General features: G+C 48.0%; 1 protein-coding gene across 2 annotated transcripts; it reads left to right on the forward strand.

Annotated features, from left to right (window-relative positions):
• RGS10 (regulator of G protein signaling 10) lies at nucleotides 1–24,872 on the forward strand. Of its 2 annotated transcripts, none has more exons than XM_054163949.1 (5): nucleotides 1–152; nucleotides 7,971–8,089; nucleotides 10,097–10,183; nucleotides 20,192–20,335; nucleotides 24,184–24,872. In XM_054163949.1, exons 1-5 carry the CDS (start codon nucleotides 104–106, stop codon nucleotides 24,328–24,330), a joined length of 546 nt encoding a protein of 181 aa, XP_054019924.1. In that variant the 5' UTR covers nucleotides 1–103; the 3' UTR covers nucleotides 24,331–24,872. The 2 variants fall into 2 exon arrangements, with proteins under 2 accessions (XP_054019924.1, XP_054019925.1); XM_054163950.1 differs by lacking the exon at nucleotides 1–152 and adding an exon at nucleotides 1,810–1,901.
• Nucleotides 24,873–25,284: the final 412 nt, after the last annotated feature.

Consider the following 25,284-nt stretch of genomic DNA (forward strand, 5'->3'; position numbering starts at 1 on the left):
GCGGGACGGGGCGGCACAGGGCACCTCCCCGGAGGGGAGCGGGGAAGGCGCCGCCGCCCCCTCCGGCTCCGGGCAGCACGGGGCTGCGCGGCCGCCCCCCGAGATGTTTAACCGGGCCGTGAGCCGGCTCAGCAGGAAGCGTCCGCCGTCAGGTAAGGGGAGTGAGCGCCGCGACCCCCGGCAGCAGCTGTCTCCGTCCGAGGAAGTGCCGCTGGCAGGGGGAGGGCTGCGCTTTCTTCCGACCCAGCGCGTCGGGGAGGGGAAGCGCGGCCGACCCCCCTCCCGGCGGCGGGGGATGGCGAGCGAGGCGGGGGGGGCTGGCCGGGAGCGGGTCTCCCGCCCTTTCGGCGGCCCGGCGCTGTGCTGGGCTTTCCCGGGGGCGGGCTTCCCGCCCGCGGGGTGAGGGGAGCGGGGGCAGCCCACGCCCGGCGGCGCTCGTTGCTGGGCTCCGTTACCGCGGCCGTGCCGGCTCCTCCGCCCGGCCCTGTGCTGAGCGGGCTGAAGCGCCTCGGCGGGGAAAGCTCACCTTGATGGAGAGCCGTCCCGGCACGGTCGCAGTGTGCCCGGCGTGACTGCGCCCGGGCTCGTGGCGGCGGCGGGGCCAGCGCTGGCAGGGCTGCCTGCCCCGCGCCCTGGGGTGCAGTGTCTGACCCTGCGCGGGGGAAGGAGCGTGGTGCTTCCTCCGGCAGCAGCTGCACGGAAGGGGGAACTGGATTCGGCTCGGGCTTATGCCTCGTCAGCCGAATTTTAATTGCGAGCTGCTGCTGCCTGTCGCTGTTACTGGCAGCGAGGCGACAGCCCAGAACATCTCAGCGTGGCTGTTCGAGCTCCGAATTGATTTGGAAGAGTTTGCCTTTGCAGGCAAAGGCTTCGACTGGAATGGAAGTTACTGAGGTGTAATAAACGTAGGGCTTGGCAGTTCCCTCTGCAGACAAGCATTGTAACGTGGGTTTGTGCAGTTACGGTGCATCTTACAGTGCAGGGTCCGGATGCAGGCAATACAAAGAGGGTAATATTGCTAAAGCAACTGGGGTGCAAGTTAAAAGCTCAGAATCCCAGAAAATAACACTACTTATGCTCAAATACTGTGTTCAGTTTTGGGGCCCTCACTACAAGAAGGACACTGATGTGCTGGAGCGTGTCCAGAGACAAGCAGCGGAGCTGGTGAAGGCTCTGGAGAACAGGTTTGGTGAGGAGTGGCTGAGAGAACTGTGATTGTTTAGCCTAGAGAAGAGAAGGCTGAGAGGAGACCTCTTTGCTGTCTACAACTACCTGAAAGGAGGTTGTAGCGAGGTGGGGGTCGGTCTCTTCTCATAAGTAACTAGAGATAAGACCAGAGGAAACAGGCTCAAGTTGCACCAGGGGGGACTTTAGATTGGATATTAGGAAAAATTTATGTACTGTAAAGAGTGATCAAACCCTAGAGGCTGCCCAGGAAAGTGGTGGACCACGGTCCTTGGAGGCATTCAGAAGATGTGTAGACATGGCACTTTGGGACATGGTTTAGCAGGCATGGTGGTGTTGGGTTGATGGTTGGGCTTGATCCTGGATGTCTTTTCTGCCTACTCTGGTGTGCAGTAAGAAATTAGAACCTTTCTAAGAAAAGCCAAACATGGGGCTTTGTCTAGGTTTTTTTAAAGGACATATGTCTGGTGAATGCTTCCACAGATGCTGTAAAAGCGGAACGTCCCTGTAGTTTCCTTCCCTATAGTTAAAAGTGGAATCCAGTAGCCATCTGTTGTTAGACATGGTCAAAAGAGGATGTTGGGTCTTATGTTCTGGACAGCCCAAGTGTGCAAAGGGGAGCCCTCCTGTAGGGAAAAGGTCTAAAATTCAGCTGCCACTAGGAAATAATTGTTGTGTGAGGAGGATTCATCCAGTCACGCTTGGATACATGGAAAGTAAGGGGACTTCCCTTTTCAGCCGCCTACTGGTGAAGTTTCCCACTGTTTCATAACTTTGGATTTATTAGTTCCAGACTGGTGTTTGTTGCTGGATAGGCATTCTGGTGATCGTAGGATAAGACAAGGTGTTCGGAGGCCTTTGAGAGTAATGCTAAAGGTTTGTGGCTCACAGCTTTATGATCCAGGTGAACAAGGGGAAAAACTTGGGTGATGCGATCAGGAGTTCTTCAAGAAGAACTTGAGAAGGCTTTTGTTAGCCTTGTGTATTGCTGCTTAAGTACAGAATAAGGACTATGCCATTTGCATGATTCTTCTGTCCTGTCTACTGTTTGTGTGCCCGTTGCTTTTTGCTGAGGAGTTCGTAAGGAGAGGGAGAGTTAGGCACTTGGGTGAGGGATGCATCCAGCGGGGGTTCTGTGCTGTTTGATGCGGCGCCGCGCGGGCTGCTGGATCAACAGCCGGAGAGTGCCAACGGCTCGGGAAACGGCTGCAGTGCGTAGCCCTTTGGGAAGGCAGATGGATTAGCATGTCTAACTCAATTAGCTGCCTCCGAATCGCTACGGCTTTGATGGCTTTCTGCAAGTTCGCGTGCTCGTTGGAAGCCAGGGCCAGAACCGTGAGGTCTGACCCGCAGAGTTGTGTGTTTGGATGTTATTGGCGCTTTCCGTGGTTTTCAGTCCAAGTGTCTGTTTGGAGAATGCAAATATTTGCCGGTTTTGATACCACACTTGAAACTGCTAATTGCAGTGTTGTTAGCGCTGCACTTAGCCTTACATCCATCGCTCACAAAGAGCTATTATGCGCAGCCTAGTGCAGCGGTGCTGTTGTGTGCGGGGGGAAGGCAGCTTGTGAGATGCTTCTCTGAAATAACGCTCCAGCTAATGGGACTGCCTCTCTGCTGCCTTAGTGTAGGCTTCTTCTCTAAAGTCGTGGTGCTGTTAAAACGAGCACTTAATCATTTGCTGTGTGTGTGGAAGCAGCTGGCTGCTGCAAGTCGTGCTCGAGTCGTGCACTCAGTGGAAAGTTTGCTTCAGCGGGGACTCTACGGCCGTGCTCCGCTGGGCTGGCTTTGTTGGCTTCCTCTGCCTCGCAGCTTCTCAACGACAGCAAACGCTCTCCTGTGACAGTGAGAAGTGTCCTTAGCACAGGTATCCTCTGTTGTACGCCCTCTGTGTTACTTTTACAGGGGCAATGCTGGAAGAACTGCCATTTTGTACTGCCCTTTTCTTTTTGATGCGCAGAATTATCTCCTCCTTTTCAGGAGCAGCAAATGTCTGCCTTCCTCATTTAAATGTTAGATTAATGTGTATTGTTTTGGCCGCTGCATATTGGTGCCTGGCTTGACACTTCCAAGTGTGTGTTTAACAACTTGCTCAGCAGATGATTTTTAACAGCAGCAAGTTATCTTTAGAAATAGCAAACAGAGATGAACAGGCTTCAGGAGGGTCAGTCATGTAATTACATTTATTGCAATATGGCCTTCTAAAATAAATGGTTTCAGACTTTCATTAGATTGCTCTCCAGTGGAAGCATCATTTTTTAAGGTAATTTAGGAATGTGTTGTGATGTGGAGATTAGCCTCTCAAGTCAGTTGTGGGGAAAACTGCTTTGCTCTTTCTTTTTTTTTAAGCTCTTTAAAACAAATCCTACAAATCACACATCAGATCTGCTAAATGCAGGCAGCATGTGGAGTGGGAAGTTATGATCATGACTGGAGGGTGGGAGAAATGTCACTTTTGTATTAGGAAAAAAATGTTTGTGATGGTGTATTTAATGGAGCATAATAAAAATACCCAGCAGTTTTAATATCCTTGTAACATTTCAGGGTGTTTCCCACTGTCATGTATCATGTGCAGCCTACTTACATTCACATTGAAGAGGAGTGCTCATGTTTCATGATGGCTGCAGAGGAGCGCCGCACATGGGAGTTAATGGTATCCAGCCTGGAAGGAGAGAGCTTGATCAGCCCGTGCCCAGCACACAGACCTGAGCCCTCCACAGCTGTTGGCATGCTCCCTGGCATGACTTTGGCCCCTGCCAGCAGTGCTGCCCGTGGCACAGCTGGTGGGGTGGTACCAGCTAGGCTGTTTGGATGCAGTTACCGTGTTTTCGGGGGACTGCGGAGCTGCACTACCTGACGGCGGGATCCCAGGGTGGCTTGGCAGAGCTGCCCAGCAACATCCTGTAGCTGAGAGACCTGGGGCTGTGTAGCCTGGAAAAGAAAAGACTGAGAGGAGATCTTAGTAATGTTTATAAGTATCTGAAGGGTGGGTGTCAAGAGGAAGGTTCTAGTCTCTTTTCAGTGGTGTCCTGTGATAGGGCAGGGGGCAAAGGATGCGAACTAGAACCAGGGAAGTTCCACCTCAACGTGAGGAGAAACCTCTTTACTGTGAGGGTGATGAAGCAATGGAACAGGCTGCCTAGAGAGGTTGTGGAATCTCCTTCTCTCGAGATTCTCACATTCCTGTGTGACCTGCCCTAGGTGAACCTGCTTTGGCAGGGGGATTGGGCTTGATGATCTTCAGAGGTCTCTTCCAACCCTCACCATTCTATGAGAGCTTCCTGCTCTGGGGTGGTCCATCTTCAATCAGTGAGGGGGCAATGAAAGGGCTGCATTGTGCAAGCAATGGACAGACAAGCTTCATTTTGGTATCACAGCACTTCTTGGGTTGTGGGGAGCTACTTGGCTGACAAAACAGAGTAGTGGGAGCCTGCACAGCAAGGCTCAGCAGAATAGGTGCTAAGAAGACGTTGTATAGGTTATTTCCTTCAACACCAAATTTTTGTCTTCTAAAGCTGTAGGAGGAGAAGATAGGGAGAAAGGGAACATGGCCATGGGAGAGCTTTTGGTGGCAAGGAATAGATGGGGATGTGAGCAGTGGATGGAGTTGGGCTGTGCTGGGTAGGCTGGAAGAGAGAGGAAGCTGGGGGAGAGCGGTGGTCAGAGAGTCTAGAGACTGGCCAGCAGGAAGATGAGAGAGCAGTGAAAGCAGCTGAGGGGAAGCAGATCGATGTACCCTGGGTGTGTGGGAGCTCTTGTTCCAGCCTTTGTCCAAGCACTAGACTTGGGTTTTTTCCTTTTCTTGTTGTTTGTTTTCGTGGCCCCAGGTCTGCCCTGTGTGGTATTGGCTTGTTGAAATGCCTTCTTTTCACAGTAATCATCAATGTCCACTTAAAACCTGACCGGAAAAGAAACCCTAGAAATGAGATCTCATTGCCTGGTGTTCTGTGCTAAATCAGCTATTAAATAAGGGAATTCAGGCTGCTAGCAGCTGTGCACACAGAGCTGCCATTCTGCTTGCAGGGGAGAGTGGTCACAACAAGAAATGCAAGCTTGTCAGAGGTAATTGTGATCTGCTTCAATGTGCTTGGCTATTCCCGCTTAGATCTCACAGATTTGTCTGAGATTAGATGCCCAGATACTTTGAGTCAGGCTCCTAAAATAAATTTTGCAAGTGATGATCAAGAACCACATCCTTTTGCAGGAGGGGAGGGGAGGGGAGGCTGAGGCACAGCTAAATGGCTGAACTCTTGTGTGGCATATGAAGTCTGCAGCAGTAGTTTGGGGACAGTCCTCAGGTTCTGACTCTTGGCCTTTCACTGGTAGGCTGTTTCTTATACAGAGCTGTAGGCAGGCTTGCTGCTTTGGAGCCCAGTCCATCACAGTCCTCACCCAAACTGGTTGTGGTCTTGGAACCTGACAGGTTTTGTGCAGGCAGTGGAGTTACAGAATCACAGAAAACACCTGGTTGGAAGAGACCTCAAAGATCATCCAGTCCAACCTTCAACCCAGCACTGAAGGCTCAATATTAAACCACATCCCTCAGTGCCAGGTCCGCACACTGCTTAAACACCTCTAGGGATGATGACTCCACCACTGCCCTGGGCAAACCATTCCAATGTTTGAGAATCCTCTCTGTGAAGAGATATTTCTTAGCATCCAGCCCTGGTGCAGCTTGAAGCCATTTCTGGTCGTGTCACTTGCCACCAAGGAGAAGAGTCTGCCCCCTCCTTGCCCTATTGTCCCTTCAGATAGATGTAGAAAGCAATGAGGTCTCCCCTCGACCTCCTCATCTCCAGAGTGAACAACCCCAGCTCCCTCAGACGCTCCTCATGCATTTGTTGTGTAAGATGTTTCATGTTCCTGTTGTAAGAGCAGGGCAGGCAAAGGGGAGACTGGAATGATTCTGTGCAAAATGCAGCCTGCAGTGACCATTAGCCTCAATCACTTCAGACACCGAAGAAAGGAACCATCTGTATTGGGGCACGAGCGTAGATCTCTCAGTAGCAGGCAGTGGATATGGAATCCACAGCTCCAGAACATTTACCTCTTTTCCAGCTTTGTAACTTCTCATGTATTATAAAATCCTTCATATCAAGGGAAAAGAGATGTTCATTCATTTACAGCAGTGCTGCATCTCACTGTTAGAAAGACAAGCAGACTCTGCAGGTCCCTACCAACCAAAACTCAGTAGGCTTTGCTGTTTTGCCAGTATTTTGTAGGGCTTTAACCTTAGCATTTATCATTCTAGCTACCAGCTGAAAAGGGCATCTGATAGTACAGCTCTGCAGAGATAGTTCCTCGAGATACTTGCTGAGGCTCAGTTTCATGCTGAAGGAAGGGTTTTTAACAGAGCTTAAGTGGAAGCTACTGAGATCCATATTTCCAGTAAGTTGGCAGGAAAAAATGAAGAGGTTATAAAAATAAGTAGAAGCTGTGTTGATTACAGGAAGGGTTTTGTGCACCTTTCCAGCATGTAGGCACCTGAAGTGAAGCCCTTGACCTGACTGCTTATGGCCTGCACTCCTTTGTGTGTGAGGGGAAAGGAGGCCAAGCACTTTGTGTCTGGTTTAGAGTTACTCAGATCAGCAGTGAAATTCCTGGAGTCTTCCCAAGTGACAGGTTTTTCTGATGAGCAGCCAGCAAACAAGGGGTTTTGGCATCACCAGCCTTGCCTGTAACATGCTGTGTCCAGTTCTGGGCCCCTCAGTTCAGGAAAGATGTTCAGTTGCTGGAAGGTGTCCAGAGTAGGGCAACAAAGCTGGGGAGGAGGCTTAGGGGAGACCCTACTGCTGCCTACAACTCCCTGAAGGGAGGTTGTAGCCAGGTGGGGGTTGGTCTCTTCTCCCAGGCAACCAGCACCAGAACAAGAGGACAGAGTCTCAAGCTGTGCCAGGGGAGGTTTAGGCTGGATGTTAGGAAGAAATTCTTCCCAGCAAGAGAGATTGGCCATTGGAATGTGCTGCCCAGGGAGGTGGTGGAGTCACCATCACTGGAGGTGTTCAGGAAGAGCCTGGCTGAGGCACTTGGTGCCATGGTTTAGCTGATCAGATGGTGTTGGGTGATAGGTTGGACTCCATGATCTTGAAGGTCTTTTCCACCCTGCTTAATTCTGTATAATTGTCCCTGGGATAGAAAAACTCAGAAATTGCTATCTGTGAGAAGTCTGTCTTGAAAGTGAGACATGGGCACAGCCTGGTACACCTTGTAAAAGCAGAACTGCAGTGGACTTGAAAGCAAAGAGAAAAAAATGTCCAAATAGCCCTTGCCCAACATCAGCTCAGCTGGAACGAGGCTCCTCTGCCAGCTGTCTTCCTCTTCAACTGGGTTAACAGATTTTACTCGGTTCTGCTGCTAACCAAAGCATTCTTTTCCTTTCTCTCTGCTTTTCCCCAACTTCCAGTGATGATTCTTTTCTTTAAAGTAACTGTAATGTGTGTGACTGACCAGGATCTGCTTTCTGGGAGCCAACGCTGTTGACGGTGCCAGAGCAAAAGGCAAATGATCCTTTTCCTGCATCGTGTTCCACATGCAAAACGGGCTTGAACTCCTATAAACCAGTGACAGTGCCTGCTTGCATGCTGATGGGTTATGTAACTGCAAGGCATTTTTGCCTTCTTACAGGCAAAACAGAAGGCAAATATGTGTCTCTGTGTGTTTATTTTAAGCTTTCTGGTGTTTCCTTCAAAGGGTGCGGGGGGCAGTGGGGAAGGAACCTGTGTGATACTCACTGCTGCTAACAAAGGTGGTGGGTTTGTGTTTTTTTCCCCCCAATTGTTTTCCAGAGATAAATGACAGCGAGGGTCACCCAAGCAGCAGCCACCAAGCCTTGAAAGGAACCTCAAAATGGGCTACATCACTAGAGAACCTCCTGGAGGATCCGGAAGGAGTGAAACGATTTCGGGTTGCTATATTACCTATCAGTACTTATATAAACCCCAAATTAGGATTGAAAGCTGAATGAGGCTCAGCATAAATGCTGCAGCTGTGCCAGTGCTGTGGGGCACATAGGCATGCATCCCTCAAGATCTCTCTTCCCCATGAGGGTGGTGAGGCACTGGAACAGGTTGCCCAGGGAGGTGGTGGAAGCCTCATCCCTGGAGGTGTTTGCAGCCAGGCTGGATGTGGCTGTGAGCAACCTGCTGTAGTGTGAGGTGTCCCTGCCCATGGCAGGGGGGTTGGACCTGGCTGATCCTTGAGGTCCCTTCCAACCCTGAGAATTCTGTGATTCTATGTGTACCCTGAGCAGAGGTGGCAGAGTTGGAGCTGTGGCATTTGTGCTTCTGAGGTAGTGCCGTTTGCCCACTGCTGCCCCAGCTTGCTCTCATCAGGCACGTGGAAGACTTCTGGTTGCATCCTTTTAATCGGATCTCTCGGCTGTTGTAAGGATTAACAAGTTCCTGTTGGATAAACTACAGCCCTTGAGCCACTGATCTCCCTTGCCAAGTGTTATTTGTCTCTGAGGACTGATCCTGCACTCTGTATTCTCACACACTGTTCTTATGTTAAGCAATGAGTTACCAGTGACAGCTCCTGAGCCAGATGACTCTGTGTGGCTCTTACTGTGTTGCAGATTTCCCTTTGTTTACTACAAGGAGTGGGCTTCTGCAGCTCAAATGCAGGTTTGAGGCTTCACTAGGTGACAGTGGTGATTTGGTTTCAAGGCCTTCTTGCCATATGAGAGCTACCTGAGTATAGTTTTACCATACCAAGCACTGATAAAATGCACTGGGACGAAATGATTTGAACAGTGATGTAAACTGGAATTACAAAACACTCTGATTTAGAGTTCCTGGGGGGGCTGGGGGGAAATCTTGTAGTCTTGGTGCTGTTTAATTCTTGGTGTTACTTCATCTCTGTTTTCTAGCACTTGAAAGAGAAAGCTGATGGTCTCAGAGGTATAAATATTTCAGTCATTATCTTCTGTAAAGAAATTTAATGTGCATTTCCCCACCCCCATTTTAAAACAGGCCTCACTTTGGGTGGAATGTGCTTTGTTTAAACACTGTCCAGAGAATGCAGATACATCTTCTGCTTCAGTTTACTTAAGTAAATTTATTGCCACTGATGATCATGTTCAGAAACACTTTTATGTGCAGAGATTTTACTCATTAACAAAAAAAATCAGAAAGATCCCAGATGAGAATCTCAAGTGATCTGTGACTCTCAGACCATTCCTAATCCTCACCTGCTAATGAATTCATGCATTTTTGGAGGTTTCTCTTTGAGTAATGACAGTAGAATTACTCAAGTTATTTAAGGGAGACTGAAGAAACTCTGCTTGTTAGTTATTCACAGTATCAGTCAGGGTTGGAAGGGACCACAAGGATCATCTAGTTCCAACCCCCCTGCCATGGGCAGGGACACCCCACACTAGATCAGCCTGGCCAGAGCCTCATCCAGCCTGGGCTTAAAGACCTCCAGGGATGGAGCCTCAACCACCTCCCTGGATAACCCATTCCAGGGCTTCACCACTCCCATGGTGAAGAACTTCCTCCTCACCTCCAGCCTGAATCTCCCCACCTCCAGCTTCATTCCATTCCCCCTGGTCCTATCACTACCTGAGAGCCTGAGCAGTCCCTCCCCAGCCTTCTCGTAGGCCCCCCCTCAGATACTGGAAGGCCACAATTAGGTCACCTCGGAGCCTTCTTGAGCCTTACTGATGGGCTCTGAGATGAAATGTAGCTGATCATCCTCCTGGAATGTGCTTTCAGAGTGCTGAATGTGTGATTTTTTTTGTTTGGGTCTTGGTAGTGTGCAGAGGTTCTGGTGCTCTGTATTATGTAAACCCATACCCTGGTAAAGCCTAGCTGTAGGCAGCTCCCAGTTTTAATAGCTATAGTAGGAAGAGAGGAAAAACAACTGAGAAATTGAAGCCTGACAGTTGTTTGTTTGTTTTCCTTTTCCCTAGGAATTTTTAAAGAAAGAATTCAGTGAAGAAAACGTTTTGTTCTGGCTAGCATGTGAAGAGTTTAAGAAAACACAAGGGAAAAAACAGGTAGGTTTCCTAAATAAATCCCTGACTTGTCAACAAAGTTTCCGTAGCAGAGCTGGAGTCCTGATGTTTCTCTTGCATAACATTCCACCATCTGAGTGGAAATTAAGTGTATTTGAAGGAAGTGCCCTGAAATCAGGGGGATGGAATTGTTTGGAAACAAAGCTGGTTCTAGTTCAGATCAACAAAATGCTGGAGCTGTCAACTTTCCCATGTTTTGAGAACTCTGGGCTCTTCTGCTGTTGCTTGGGAGTAGCAAAAGGTTGGATTCAGTGGTGTTGCATCATCTGGGTTGAAAATACAAAGATGTTTCATTCAGGACTCTCTCTTTTTTGTGTGTGTTTTGCTTTTTAAAGCATGATGGCTGTTCCATGAAAATACCATTGGAATATTTTAGTGGTTACACAATAGAGTGCAAAGAGTGGTGATCAGTGGTGCCAAGTCCAGCTGGAGAGCTGTAACTAGTGGAGCACCCCAGGGACTGGTGCTGGATCTGGTCCTATTCAACATCTTTGTCAATGGTGTTGGTGAGGGGACAGACAGACAGGCAGGCAGACTCTGCTCAGCAAGTTTGCTGATGACACCAAACTGGGAGGCTTGGCTGAGACACCTGAAGGCTCTGCAGCCATTGAGTGAGACCTGGACAGACAGAAACCTAATGAGGTTCAGCAAGGATAAGTGCAGAGTCCTGCACCTGGGAAGGAAGAATAAGCTGCACCAGTACAGGCTGGGAGGTGATCTACTGGAGAGCAGCCCTGGGGAGAAGGACCTGGGGGTGCTGGTGGATAACAAGTTCTGCATGGGACAGCAATGTGCCCTGGTGGCCAAGGAGGCCAATGGGATCCTGGGATGCATGCAGAGGAATGTGTCCAGCAGATCCAGGGAGGTTCTCCTCCCCCTCTACACTGGTGAGACCTCACCTGGAATATTGCATCCAGTTCTGGGCTCCACAGTTCAAGAGGGACAGGGATCTGCTGGAGAGAGTCCAAGGGAAGGCTACAAGGATGCTGAAGGGACTGCAGCACTGCCTGGTGAGGAGAGACTGAGGGACCTGGGGCTGGTTAGTCTGGAGAGGAGAAGACTGAGAGGGGATTTCATAAATGTCTATAAATTATCTGAGGGCTGGGGGTCAAGAGGGAGGGGACAGGCTCTGCTCAGTTGCACCTTGGGATAGGACAAGAGGCAATGGATATAAGCTCCAGCACAGGAGGTTCCACCTCAACATGAGGAAGAACTTCTTTAGTCTAAGGGTCATAGAGCACTGGAGCAGGCTGCCCAGAAGAGTTGTGAAGTCTCCTGCTCTGGAGACTTTCAAGCCCCATCTGAATGTATTCCTGTGTGAACTGTGCTAAATTCTATGGTCCTGCTCTGGCAGGGGGGTTGGACTTGATTATGTCCAGAGGTCCCTTCCAACCCCAAACATCCTGAGATCCTGTGAACATAAAGAGAAAACCAGCACAAACAAAAGGTTTTGCAATACCAGAATGAAGTTTTGCCTTCTCAGATGACATGCTACAAAGCAAAAGAAGTTGACAGCTCAAGAAGAGGTTTGAACTCTTCATTAAAATTGATACACACTTGCAGAGTATTTCCATTTTCATGAAAGGTTTATTTTTCTAGTAGAAAATACTCTACTGGAATTTTTTCAACCAGCCACCTTCAGTAATTTGTTCCCACTGCTTGGATCTTGGCCTATGATTGGTTCCATCAGGAGCACTGAATCTACTTCCACATTTAGCTTTTGAAGCCTGTGGGGTCAGGCCTGCAGTGTGGACCAGGTTTTCTTTGCCTGTTTCTGGAAAAGTTGTTGCTGTTTTATTATTTTTTTGGTAGCAATTTCAGGTTCATTTTCTCTTTGAGATGAGGATTTTTGTGAGCATCAGATGAAGTTGTTTCAAAGCTCTCAGCTGAGCGTCACTGTCCCTAAGAATCAGACTCTCAAATCCCAGAAGTCCTGTTCTTTTTTCTGAGGTCCCGTCTTTTCACACGTGTGTGGTGTTTCAGGAGGAGTATTTTAGAAGGCAGAGGGGGCAAATCTACAGCCCCTTTTGTACTCTCCTGGGCAAAGTAAGCTGAGTGCCATGGACATGTCCAGAGAAGGGCAATGAGGTTGGGAAGGGGTCTGGAGCACAGCCCTGTGAGGAGCGGCTGAGGGAGCTGGGGTTGCTTAGCCTGGAGAAGAGGAGGCTCAGGGGAGACCTTCTTGCTCTCTACAACTCCCTGAAGGGAGGCTGTAGCCAGGTGGGGGTTGGTCTCTTCTCCCAGGCAACCACCAACAGAACAAGAGGACACAGTCTCAAGCTGTGCCAGGGGAAGTTTAGGCTGGAGGTGAGGAGAAAGTTCTTCACAGAGAGAAATTTGCCTTTGGAATGTGCTGCCCAGGGAGGTGGTGGAGTCACCATCCCTGGAGGTGTTCAAAAGGGGACTGGATGTGGCACTTGGAGTAATGGTTTAGGTGCCATGAGGTGTTGGGTGATAGATTGGACTTGATGATCTGAGGCCTTTTCCAACCTTGTTGATTCTATGATTCTAAGAGGAGAAGCTGGGAACAATCCTACTTAAACCTTCTTCAGATGGGACCATAGTGCTGTGAGTAAAATCATCAGGCAATAGGAATCAGGTGGGTGCAGCTCAGCTACTAGGAGCATTTATTAAGTGCAGGTGTAGGAGAGCAGTGCCCAGGCTGCAGTATTCCTCTCTTAAGGTCAATCAAATATTGTCAGCTGGAACTGTTACCCAGCAGGTTTTCAACAGAAATACATCCCTGGATTTTCAACCAAAGTTGTTGTTGAGAGGGCAGTCTGCATTCTGTAAATGCTCTCTGTTTTGCACTGAAAATGTACTCCCTTCAAAACAGTTTGCTTCTCTCAGTTGTGAATGGCTTTTGGTATTGATAAATCCATCCAGAACACAAACCCAGTGATTTCTGCAGGAAGATGAAGGTGTGCCATTTGATTGTGCACTCTCTCAGATTGGAGCATTTAGTTGCTGGTTAAGGTCCCCACAGGCAGATGTTCTTCAGCGAAGAACAGCTCATGGGGCTGGGTTTTCTGTTAGATGTAAGGCAGAAAGAAATAAAGGAAGTGAGATGGGATGCTGAGGGGACTGTGCTAGATGCCACTGTGATGGCCAGCTGTATCAGTAGCTGGGGTGAGGCCAGGAGTCCTCTTCCCCCTTGCCTGTACCAGCACATTTCAGCTGCAGCCTGCATGGGTTGCACTGGAAGCCAGCTCCTGCCTGGGTGGGCACAGTAGCATCAGTCCCACGGGCCTGGCTCTGCTTCAGCAGGAGCTGCAGCTCTCATTACTGGCAGTTTGTGACACAGCATTTTCCCTCCTTTGTCCCCAGATGTCCATGCAGCCTCTTGGCTGCTATGTCTGATGTGCTGGGCTGGGGATCTCCCTACTCCATTGAAATCATTTGCTTTCTGAGGTGGTGAAGCAGAAGCCAGCATCACAGTCCACAGCCAAATGGGAAGAACCCTTGGCTTGCACAGGGCAGATGTTTTTCCTTTGTACTTCATGCAGTGTCCTTGCCAAGTGATGTGTAGCCTTTTTTGATGCTGCTTGGACAGGTATCAAACTGCATTTTTAAATGCAAATGAAAGTGGAAGGTCCTTCTGTAAGGTCCCATGTTTTGCAGAGGGATAATAATCCTCTTTTTCCTTGCTAGATAATTCCCTTCTTTTCAGCTATTTTAGGACTGTGCATGCTGGTACAGGAAATGATAAATTGATATATAGAAAATGAGAGAATTCTTGAATTAATTGCCAAATGACTGGACAGAGACTAAACTAGGTTCCTTTTAGCTTAATTATTCAGTACCAATCGTTACACAGTCGATCTGGAGTCTCACACTGCCAAAGCTGTGCCAGCCAGCTAGACTAAATATGCTTTAGAGTGACACAGGCTTACAGTAAACTTTTCTAGCTCCTGCTTGGGGATGGCTTTGTTTAGATAATTTACTAAGCTAGAAAAAGCACTAAAAATAGAAATCTTTCCAGTGTTTATGGTAACATGAAGCATGGATTTGCCCTCTGAAAGTGACTGGTGCAGAAATCACTTTGTGTCTATTTGATCACAGAAACATTCAGGTTGGAAAAGCCCCTCAGGATCACCAAGTCCAACCCAGGACCCTACTCTACAAAGTTCACCCCTAAACCATAGCCCCAAGCACCACATCCAAACCACCTTTAAACACATCCAGGCTTGGGGACTCAAACCACTTCCCTGGGCAGCACATTCCAATGCCTGACCACTCTTGCTGGGAAAAAATTCTTCCTACTGTCCAGTCCAAACCTACCCAGTGGCAGCTTGAGGCCATTCCCTCTTGTTCTGTCACTAATTACCTGTGAGAAGAGACCAGCAGCAGCCTCTCCACAACCTCCTTTCAGGTAGTTGTAGAGAGCCAAGAGGTCTCTCCTCAGCCTCCTCTTTTCTACACTAACCATCCCCAGCTCCTTCAGTTGCTCTTCATGAAATTTCTTCTCCAGGCCCTTCCCAGCTTCCTTGCCCTGCTCTGCCCTGGCTCCAGCACCTCCACATCTCTCTTGTACTGAGGTGCCCAAACCTGGACACAGCACTCAAGGTGTGGCCGGAGCTGAGCACTAGGAGACAATCACCTCCCTACTCCTGCTGGATGTGAGCAGAGGATTCTAGGCCAAAGTTACCTATTTTATAACCTTCTTCTGATTAGAACTGGCTTACCACAGAAATGAGCTCACAGACACATAGACTTTGGGTCACTTGAAGCTGATTTCCATTTGACCTAGATCAGATACTTTGTGGGGTTATCCCCTATTTTTAAAGTATAAGATAAACTTTTCATTACTTGCCATGAGTGTGTGGGGTTTTTTCCTTGCTCAGTTTAAATTGGTACAAAGGTCACCCCCTGGCCCATGGTTTAAGCATCCTTTGTGCCTGGTGTTGTAGTAACCCTTCAGGGTCAGCCTGGAGCAGTGTTTGGTTCTCTACAAGCAGGTATAGCATTAGTGTGGCTGGCTCAGTAAACTGCTGTCCTTCCCTCCTGTCCTTTCTGGTCCTTGCAGGCAGACACAGGCTCACCCTGCTCCTGCTTTCTGTTGCTTGCAAACTGTCTGACTGCTTAAGTGCCTTTCCAACAAAATATCCTGGCCCTTTCCTCAAAGCTGATTGAATTTGGTTCAGTTGTTCCTCTAACCGCAGTCACATGGGCTCTGCCTCGAAGCGGACTTAGATCAAGCCAACACAGGCACATCATGCAAGATGCTGTGCAGATACATCTTCTCTGCATCCTTCCTCTTGATTAATGTGAGCTGCTGTGCAGCCAGAGTTGCTAGATCAGGGGACCAGAGGGAGCACTGGCAAAGAGTGCCCAAGCTGTTGACTGGGAGGGGGCAGCCTCTTCTCCTTGGTGGCAAGCCACAGGACTAGAGGAAATGGTTTCAGGCTGCACCAGGGGAGGTTCAGGCTGGATGCTAGGAAATATTTCTTCCCAGAGAGGGTTCTCAAACATTGGAATGGTCTGCCCAGGGCAGTGGTGGAGTCACCCTCCCTGGAAGTGTTTAAGCAGTGTGTGGACCTGGTGCTTAGGGACATGGTTTAGTGTTGACCCTGCAGTGCTGGGTCCAGGATTGGACTGGATGAGCTTGGAGGTCTCTTCCATCTGGATGTTTGTGGTGATTCTTTTGTGTTGCCTCTGGACTAGTGATGAGAGCACTTAGTCAGGAGAAAGCAGAAATGGAGTTCAGACCAGACTGCTTCAGGAGTTTGTGTTTGTTTTCCTGTTTGGCTGAACTAATACCAAATGCATGCTTGTTTGAGGGAGCAGGGGAGGTTTTCAGCATTTGCAGAGCTAGACAGCAGGCAGACCACATTACTGGTCTGGGCAGGTTTTAGATGGACTGGATTCAGCCTGCCATCTTGCAGCATGGAAACACAAACTCCTTCCCTCAGCTCGAGACACATCCCTGTCATTTTAAACATTCCTGTAAAATGGAAGCTAAAATAGAGATGGAATTTTTTAGTGAAGGTTGAGGAAGGAATTAGGTCAAGTCCACATGTAGCAGTGAGCTCTGCTGCCACCCATATGGTCCTCATCTTTGGACACATTTAATTATTGAAATGGGAGTGGTGGGATTAAGTGGATTAAATATAACTTCAGCTATTTTATTGGAGTTAGTCATATGCTGTTGCATTTTTTGCCTGTGAATGGAATAAACAACATGGCCATTGTGCTACTTCCCAAGGTTTGAATGCTCCTTCTGTTGCAGCTGAGCTTTCCAAGCGTGTTACAGATTGTAATAGATGCTTTAAACACCAGGGAATCTTTTCAGCCGTTGCTCAAACCCTCCAGGATACCCATGTGGTGAAGGTTCACAGAGAACAATCCCAGGACAAAGCACACCTTCTTCAGGAGAGTCTTCTGCCACTTCCCACGTGGGACGTGGCAGCGGTTAAGCGAAGCTGGGTAATGAATGCTGCACAGCTGTGAACTGCTGGAGCCTCTTCTGACGAGCATCTGGGACTTCCATTCACTTCATTTGGAGCCACATATGCTGGAGAGCTGAATTTGACCTGAAGAAAGGAAGTGGGAAAGGGATAGTGTATCCACTTGAAATAGTGAGGGGGATTTCTGCAGGCAGAACTTTGTACTCCACGTGGGAATTTGGCACGGATGCTGGGGAGAGCACACAGATGGAAGTGAGGAGTGCCAGAAGTCCTTTAATAAGCACCTGTGAACAAGAGCCCAGTTTAAGTGGTGTTTAAATTCCAGAGTCCAGTCCCCTGTGCTGAGGCATTCATTTCAGGCTGAAGCCACCCACTAGATGGGGAGCATTGCTGTTTCCTCTGCCTGAGCCTCTCCCTGCATATCATTTGGGGGGTGCCTAAACATGCTGGCAGCTTGAACTCTACTTTCTTTTAACAAGAATTGAAATACTGTAGTTCAAACTGCTGCTCTACTACTGAAGCATACTCACAGCAGAACAGGTGTTCCATGTGCAGCAGAACCTGCTTTAGCTCTGGCCTTTAGCTGTGCATTTCCAGCTCTCCCCATTGCTATAAAGTGAGGTCCCCAGCATCTCTCCAATGACCTCCTCTCCCTACCACAGCATTTTCACTTCCTTTCTTGGTCATTCTGCCCTACAGACTCCAGAAATCCTCCCCTGTTTGCCAGCCTCCCACACCATCCTCTTGTTCCCTCCATCTTCTTTAAACTTCCTCACAGTACTTCTGGTTTCCTGTTTTCCCTCAGACCTTTCTCTGCAGTGCCCAGCTTGCTTCTGTGTTCCTTGGGCAAGCAGCACCTTGTCTTGTGGCCGAGACAGAGCTCTGTGTGCATTGATTAGCCAGCAACAAAGTACCTGCTGGCAGTTCAGGTAGAGTAGGTAACTCCTGAGCATACCTGGCAGCTTTCCCTTTGGTGCTTATGCTGCTTTTTTCTCTCCCTTTCTTTTGCCACTGATTCAGCAGGAGAATGATTATTTCTCAGTCCTTTGCCCCCTTTTTAAATATGACTGAAACTGGAGAGCAGGTTCAAGAGTTACTTGGGTAGGACTGACAGTCATATGATCCCTTACACCTGCTCATGTGATAACAGCTAAAGGTACCTCTACCGTGTCTGCATTGGGGTATTCACTTCAGTGAACGCAGTCACACCTCTGCCTGATTGCATTAACTGCCCCTTCAGCACAGGCATGGCTGCCCCAGTCCTCTCTGGAAAGATTTGCAATTGGTAAAACCAATCTGACCTGACACCTGACACTCGATGAATGATCTGCTTTGAAAAGAAATACCCCTGGAAAAATATGTGCCCTTGTCAGCAGTGAGAGAGTTAACTCTTTAGGCCTTGTGAGTTGTCAAGCATGTGTAGCTTTCCTTCTAATTATCCCCAAATGTTGATTCTCAGCCATAAAACATGAAAGAAATTCTGTGACTCCTTCACAGGCAAGAGTTTAAAGGCTTCCTTCCTCAGGCCCACTCCCATCAAAGGCGCAGCCCTCTTGCCAGCGCTGGTCTGGAGATGTGATTGCTCATTAGATGTGCCGTGGGGAACACTGATGAGTACCTGTGGCTAAGGATCACACAGTGCCTGCTGCTGCACCAGCCTTGTTTTCAGCATGCAGAACTCAGATGGCAGCAGGGAAGCAGAGAAGGCCAACAAGGCTGGTGAGGGGTTTGGAGCACAAGTCCTGTGAGGAGCGGCTGAGGGAGCTGGGAGTGTTCAGCCTGGAGAAGAGGAGGCTCAGGGGAGACCTTACTGCTCTCTACAACTACCTGAAGGGAGGTCGTAGCCAGGTGGGGGTTGGTCTCTTCTCCCAGGCAACCAGCACCAGAACAAGAGGACACAGTCTCAAGCTGTGCCAGGGGAGGTTTAGGCTGGATGTCAGGAAGAAGTTCTTCCCAGCAAGAGAGATTGGCCATTGGAATGTGCTGCCCAGGGAGGTGGTAGAGTCACCATCACTGGAGGTGTTTAAAAAGAGCCTGGCTGAGGCACTTGGTGCCATGGTTTAGTTGATGAGATGGTGCTGGCTGATAGGTTGGACTTGGATGATCTCAAACCTGGTTAATGTTGGATTCTGTAAGCTTGCCTTCCGCCTGGCTTGGCTCTCTTCTCCCCCACTGGCTTTCTCTTATCTGTCCTTCTAGTTGAGAGGGAGCCTGCATTGAATTTCAGAGGGTTGTGGGCACTCAGTTATGGCTGTGAAGCTTACAGATGCTAGGGAGGGTCTAAATGTTATCACTGTTACTGGTTTATCAGGGGAAGACCACTGAAACAGGATTGCTGGAATCCAGACAAACATTAACAAACTGCTTTATGCAAGTCACACCTAGCCTTATTTATCAGCTTTCAGAAGCTCTTGAGGGCCTTATCTTTACCATTAGCCAAAAAAAATAAATTGGTTTTTGAGTTTTCTAATCATGTAGCCAGCATTGCATGTGAGCTGCCCTGAGGTACCAGAGCAGTTATGGCAACACATGTAGTATGACAATATCACAGTACATGAGAGGTTGGAAGGGACCTCCAGGGATCATCCATTCCAATCTCACTGCCAGAGCAGGATCACCCAGGGTAGTCTGCACAGGAATGGGTTTGGAATATCTCCAGAGAAGGAGACTCCTCAACCTCCCTGGGCAGCCTGCTCCAGTGCTCCATGACCCTCACTGTAAAGAAGTTTCTCCTCATGTTGAGCTGAAACCTTCTCTGTTCAAGCTTGAACCTGTTGTTCCTTGGCTTATTGCTGTGCACCACCCAAAAGAGCTTGGCCCCCTCCACTTGCCCCCCACCCCTCAGATATTGATAGACATTGATCAGATCCCCTCTCAGTTTTCTCCAGACTGAACAGCCCCAGGGCTCTCAGTCTCTCTTCACAGGGGAGATGCTCAAGTCCCCTAAGCATCCTCCTGGCTCTCTGTTGGACTCTCTCCAGCAGGTCTCTGTCTCTCTTGAGCTGGGGAGCCCAAAACTGGACACAGTATTGCAGGTGTGGTCTCAGCAGGGCAAAGCAAAGGGGGAGAAGAACCTCCCTAGACCTTCTGGATAGACTTATCTTGCTGCACCCACTGCAGTTGGATTATGCACTAACTCTGCTCAATTTTGCCTTGCAGGAAGTCTCCACAGTGTGTGTTCCCTCTGGGTTCCTTGTGCATGCTGGTTATCTGTTAGTAAAAACAGTCTTCCAAGTAGTGAAGACAGAGCCTGGTTGATGATGTTGAGCAGTTTTAGCTGGATTCTCAGATTCAAACATCCTAACTTGCTGTTTAACTTAAATGCCAAATACTTCCACCAATGTCAGCGTAGTGGTTGGCCTGCAGAGCTGTTTTTCCTGCAGTACAAGCAAATGCTGACAGATCAGATAACCTATGTGTGTTTGTTTTGCTATTTGTTTTCTCTTTTGATTCAGACTGTGTTTTGGTTTAAGATGTGGAGCCTCCAGAAGCGACCCAGAGCAGTCTCCCAACAAAACACTGACATATTACAGGGAAGATTCCCACAGCAAATAACTCTCTAAGTGAATCTGTCCTTTTGCAGATGCAAGAGAAAGCTAAAGAAATTTACATGACTTTCCTGTCCAGTAAAGCTTCCTCCCAAGTCAATGTCGAAGGCCAGTCCCGTTTGAATGAGACTATTTTGGAGACACCTCACCCTCTCATGTTTCAGAAGCTCCAGGACCAGGTAAAGTTATTTTCTTCAAGAGCACAGTTTCATGAGCTTTTGTCTGCTTTTAATTGACTCTACACACAGGCTGTAGAAGAGCAGTGAAGCTGATGAGGGGTTTGGAGAGCACGTCGTAGGAGTGAGTCTGGAGAAGAGAAGGCTAATGAGAGATCTTTTTGCTCTCTACAGCTACCTGAAAGGAGGGTTGTATTGAGGCTGGTGTTGGTCTCTTCTCCCAAGTAAATAATGATAGGACAAGAGGAAATGGGTTTAAGTTGTGCTAGGGGAAGTTTAGACTGGACATTAGGAAAAAGTTCTTCACTGAGTGGTGAGGCATTGGAACAGGCTGCCCAGGGAGCTGTGGAGTTGTCATCCCTGGAGGTGTTCAAGAAGCTGTAGATGTAGTGCTTCAGGATACAGTTTTGTGGTCATGGTGGTTGGGTTATGGTTGGCCTTGATGATCCTAAAGGTCTTTTCCAACCCTAATGATTCTGTGAGTCTATGAACGTTGGGAATCTGCCTACTGCTACCTGCGGCACAGATTGCCTGGGTCCCTACCTACCTCGTCAGTCCCTGCCGCCACCGGGCAGGCACCTGGTTAACCCATGCCTCAGGTAGCAGTGGATTAGATGAAGTTTTCTCCTGAATTCCTCTGCTTGGTAGCTTGAGAGGCATCCAGCTGAGTAACTTTGTGCCCACGTTTTCCTGTGTATTTGCTGGTGCTGAGTCACTGCTGGTGTTTGTTTCCGTAGTTGCCACAAGTTTCCTTGAGAGCTCAAGATGCTTCACTTTGCTTTGTTTGGGTATTTATTGTGATACTAACAGAATGCAAGTTCCTGAAAAGGCTCCTCTTCTGTAACACACACACACACAAACACAACTTGAAAGAGGAGCTGGGATCTGCTTTGCCTTTTCCCACAGAACTTGGGAGGTCTGGTGGAAATTAGGTGCTGTTTGGCAGGCAGATCTTCTGGTGGTAAATTTTCTTTGCTGTTTCACTTATTTTCAAGCATAAGTTATGGAGTGAGTCATTCTTATCTGCAGCTTTCCACCACTTGCAGCCTGTACTATTTTTAATTCCTGTAGCATCCTCAGGACTACCTTTAGCTCTTTTGTGGAGAAACAGCATGCTCATTTGAATAGTCTTTCCAGCACATTTCACATCAGGTATTGAAGCCTTGTTACTTGGGCACTGGCTGGGTCAATCAATTGAAGTGTTCTGAGGAGCAAAGGCTCTGCTGTGTTTCAAGCAGGTTTCCAAATCATTAGCAGTGGAAATGTCTGAGACTCAATTTCCATATGAAGAAGCAAAGAGTTTTTCATGGAAGAGCTTCTCTGACTTGGCTGGGGGGGAGAGGGGAAGAAAATGTTCTCATAACTTCAAGCACTGCAGTCCAGGGTGGGTGATTATGAGACTGAAACTGGAGAGGCTGCTGGAGTTTGAATGTTTTGCAGTTTCACAGATGAACATGCACATGAGCAGCCAGGGATTAGTAATACCTGAACTGTAAACATATGAGACCAATGGTAAAGGAATCCCACCAGTGTGGGAAGGAAAATCTATGAACCTTAAAACCAAATGCAGAGCAGTTATGGGTTGGTGCAGGTTTCCACTGCTTGAAACTTGTGTTTACTGCTGTTAGATAATAGTTCAGGAAGAGTTATGGGCTTTTCTACTTTTCAATCCTTATAAAGTTAGGAAGGCTGGTATAATTTATTCTCTGAGGGACAGTGTTAACTACTGCTGGCAATGTGTGTCTGCAGGATGGAAAGGCACAGCTTGAAAGGCACAGTCTGGTCTCTACAGCATTACTGGTAACTTGGACTTCAGTTCTCCAGAGACCCACTGATGTAAATGGGGCTGCCTGTGGGGTGTGGGTTTGTGCTCGTGGGATGGCCTTAAACACATAGCTTGGAGGCAGTCGTTCATGGTGTCCCTGCCCATGGCAGGGGGGATGGAACCAGATGATCCTTGAGGTCCTTTCCAACCCTAGCAATTCTATGATTCATGCTGGACAAAGTGGTGTTAGTGGTTCCTAGAAGTCTAGATTTCAGAATTCTGATAGGGTAAAGGTTTCTGCTCAGGGAGATGATGAGATGAGGGGATGGAAAAAGAGGGTTCTGCTTTTGCATGTGACTGCAAAATGGCTCTGTTCTGTGTAGTTGGCTCAGAAGGTTTTCATCTTACAGGGCTCTTTCTATCTGGGAGATGCTCTAAATGATACCAGGAACAAGAGGGGTCTAAATTCTTAGCACTGACTTAAGACATTTTACCAGATGATGTCTTCCTTACATTTTTTTTCTGCTTGAGCCAGTTGAATAAGTTTAATTATATTTTAGTTAGCCAGCACTGGGAGATGGAATTTGACTTTGCTTAACTGCATTGATTGGGTCTGCATTGAGAGGGTGTGTGTGGATTTTTGCAGTCTTCCATGTGTGTACCTTTTAAAGCAAAATTTACCCTGTTTTAAACCTGAACTTAAGTATTGAAATACATAAAGAGTGATTAATGACATCCTTTGTTTAATTTCTTTGCAAGGGAGATATTTCAGCCAATGCACAGAGAAGAGCAGTCTGCTTTTGTGTTTGCTTTTATCTGTCCAGATTCTTTGAGACAGGAAATCAGAAAGCAGTTTGAGATATTACTGTTTATCCCAAGAGACACTTGTATGAGCTGGTTGTACTACCATAGAATGGTCCAGGCTGGAAGGGACCTATCAGTTAGGAATGAGTCCTGTAAAGGTAAAGCTGGAGTTATCCAGACATGAGTTATCCACACAGGGATTATCCACACATGCAGGTCAGTATCCAGAAATTTGTCTTGGACATTGAGTTACTCCAAGTACCATCAAGCATAATCAGTCATGAAGCATGACTCAGAGCAGCTCCACCCTTGAAATAATAGGCAGAGGCTGATGAGGGCTTCAGTTTTGCCTCAATTATAGTTTTGAGGTTGACTTTATTTCTTCCACTCTGTTTTAAGGCTAAGCAAAATACAGCCCTGACCTTGACACCTGTGTGGATTCCAGGCTGTTCTCTCAAGCCCTTTTGTTTACAGAAAACTCCAAATGAGTTCTAGCTGTTCAGTCTGCACTGGGTATAAATAGGAGAGGAAGCAGTTATGTTAAGGGACAAATCTAAACTCAAGGCCTGGGAGATAAGAGCTATACTCAGCACTGACATCATGTTTCCATACTGTCTGTACACTGGTTGTGAGAAGAGGGGCAGATCTTGGCACTAGTGAGAAGCCCTTCAACCTTCAGTACGAGGTTTTCAGAACTGGCTGTTGTGAAAACCATCATCTGATTCTTGGACTAGTGTGGAGATTACTGCAGAACAGTGACCATGGAGGCTGCAGCCCTTGCAACATGCAGCCCCTGGTGAGAGTTTGAAGTGTGTTTTAATGGTGTGTTTTTTAGGAGTACTTTAGTGCTAACAGAGCAAAAAGACGCTGGAGTTGGAAGGAGACCCTGCAAGAAGGATGGAGAGAGATTGTTTACAAAGGCCTGAAGTGATAGGGCAAGGGACAATGGCTTCAAACTAGAGAAGAGCAGATTTAGATTGGATGTTAGGAACAAGTTCTGCACCCCTGTGGTGCAGAACACTGGAACAGGTTGCCCAGGGAGGTGTTTGGGGCCCCATCCCTAGAGATATGGAATGTGAGGCTGGACAGGGCTCTGGGCAGCCTGATCCAGTTGAGGATGTCCCTGCTGACTGCAGAGGGGTTGGACTGAATGGCCTTTGGAGGTCCCTTCCAGCCCAGACCTTTCTATGATTCTGTGAATTCAGATGCTGGTTGCCTCATTTAAACCCAAGTTTTGCTGAGGTCATTGTGTTTGTGCTTTTTCTGCCCCCCCCTTTCCCAGATATTCAATCTGATGAAGTACGACAGCTACAGCCGCTTCCTGAAGTCCGACATCTTCCTAAACCTGAAGAAGTCTGAGGAGCAAGAGGAGAACCCTCCAGAGGCTCAGACTGCAGCCAAGAGAGCCTCAAGAATTTACAACACATGATGAGGAATCTCATCAGGAGAAGGCCATACAATAACTGAATTACACTCAGGAACAGTCTAGGTTTATAGCAGTTGCATTTAGGGCTTAAAAAGCTCAAAACCTTTTTAGGAGATTCTTACCTTCTTCATTGCTAGAATGACTAATTTTTGTTTTGCATGCTGGCTATTAACCCAGCACCCATGTGGTGCTGAAAGGCTGGGTCTTCCTCCAGAGCATGAATTGCATTTCATATGTCACATGTTAAAAGTGCTTTCAATCTCTGTGTTTTCCTCTGTGAAGTGGCACGGTGATGCTCCGTAGGAGTCAGGGTGGTTGGGTTTCTTCTTTCTGCCGTGTAATTTTTGTTTGTGGCCAGCTTTTGCATCCTGGATTGCTGGGAGAGGCTGTTGAGGAGTACACTGCACCTGAGTTTGTCAAGGAGTCTTTCACAGCAAACTTAACCACGGAGGGACAGCACCTTTCAGGGTTCAGCTCAGTCGAATCCAGTCCTTTGCTGTGTAACTTTGTCCTTTCGGGGTGATACCTTTTTTGCTTTGCCTTGGTTGTTGTTGCACTTCTGTAGCCAGGATTTTAATTTATGGCTTTCTGGAGTTTGCCACATTTTATTTTATCTTTTTTTTTTGCAGTAGACAATCACCTTCAGAGGATGGAGTAACCTGTAGTCCCTTGGGAGCAAAAGCTCTAAGACAGAGTCTCTGAAGAGCTTCTAGACAGTCATTAGGAAACCTGAGAGTTACCATCCCACTCTGGGCTCCTCACTTCAGCAAAGCCATGTCCTGCAGGTCAGCACAGCAGCAGTGTCAGATGCTGGTGTTGGGAAGCATCTGGTACCACAAGAATACTTTGGCAAAGAGCCAGCCAGCAGAGTCTGGCTTTGTGACACTGAAATTTTTCTACTAAAGTCATGCTGCCTCATTTTTTAATGGTTTTCCCCATTTTTTTTCTGGTTTTGCC

This window comes from Dryobates pubescens, chromosome 8, assembly GCF_014839835.1.
Source record: "Dryobates pubescens isolate bDryPub1 chromosome 8, bDryPub1.pri, whole genome shotgun sequence".
Lineage (NCBI taxonomy): Eukaryota > Metazoa > Chordata > Aves > Piciformes > Picidae > Dryobates > Dryobates pubescens.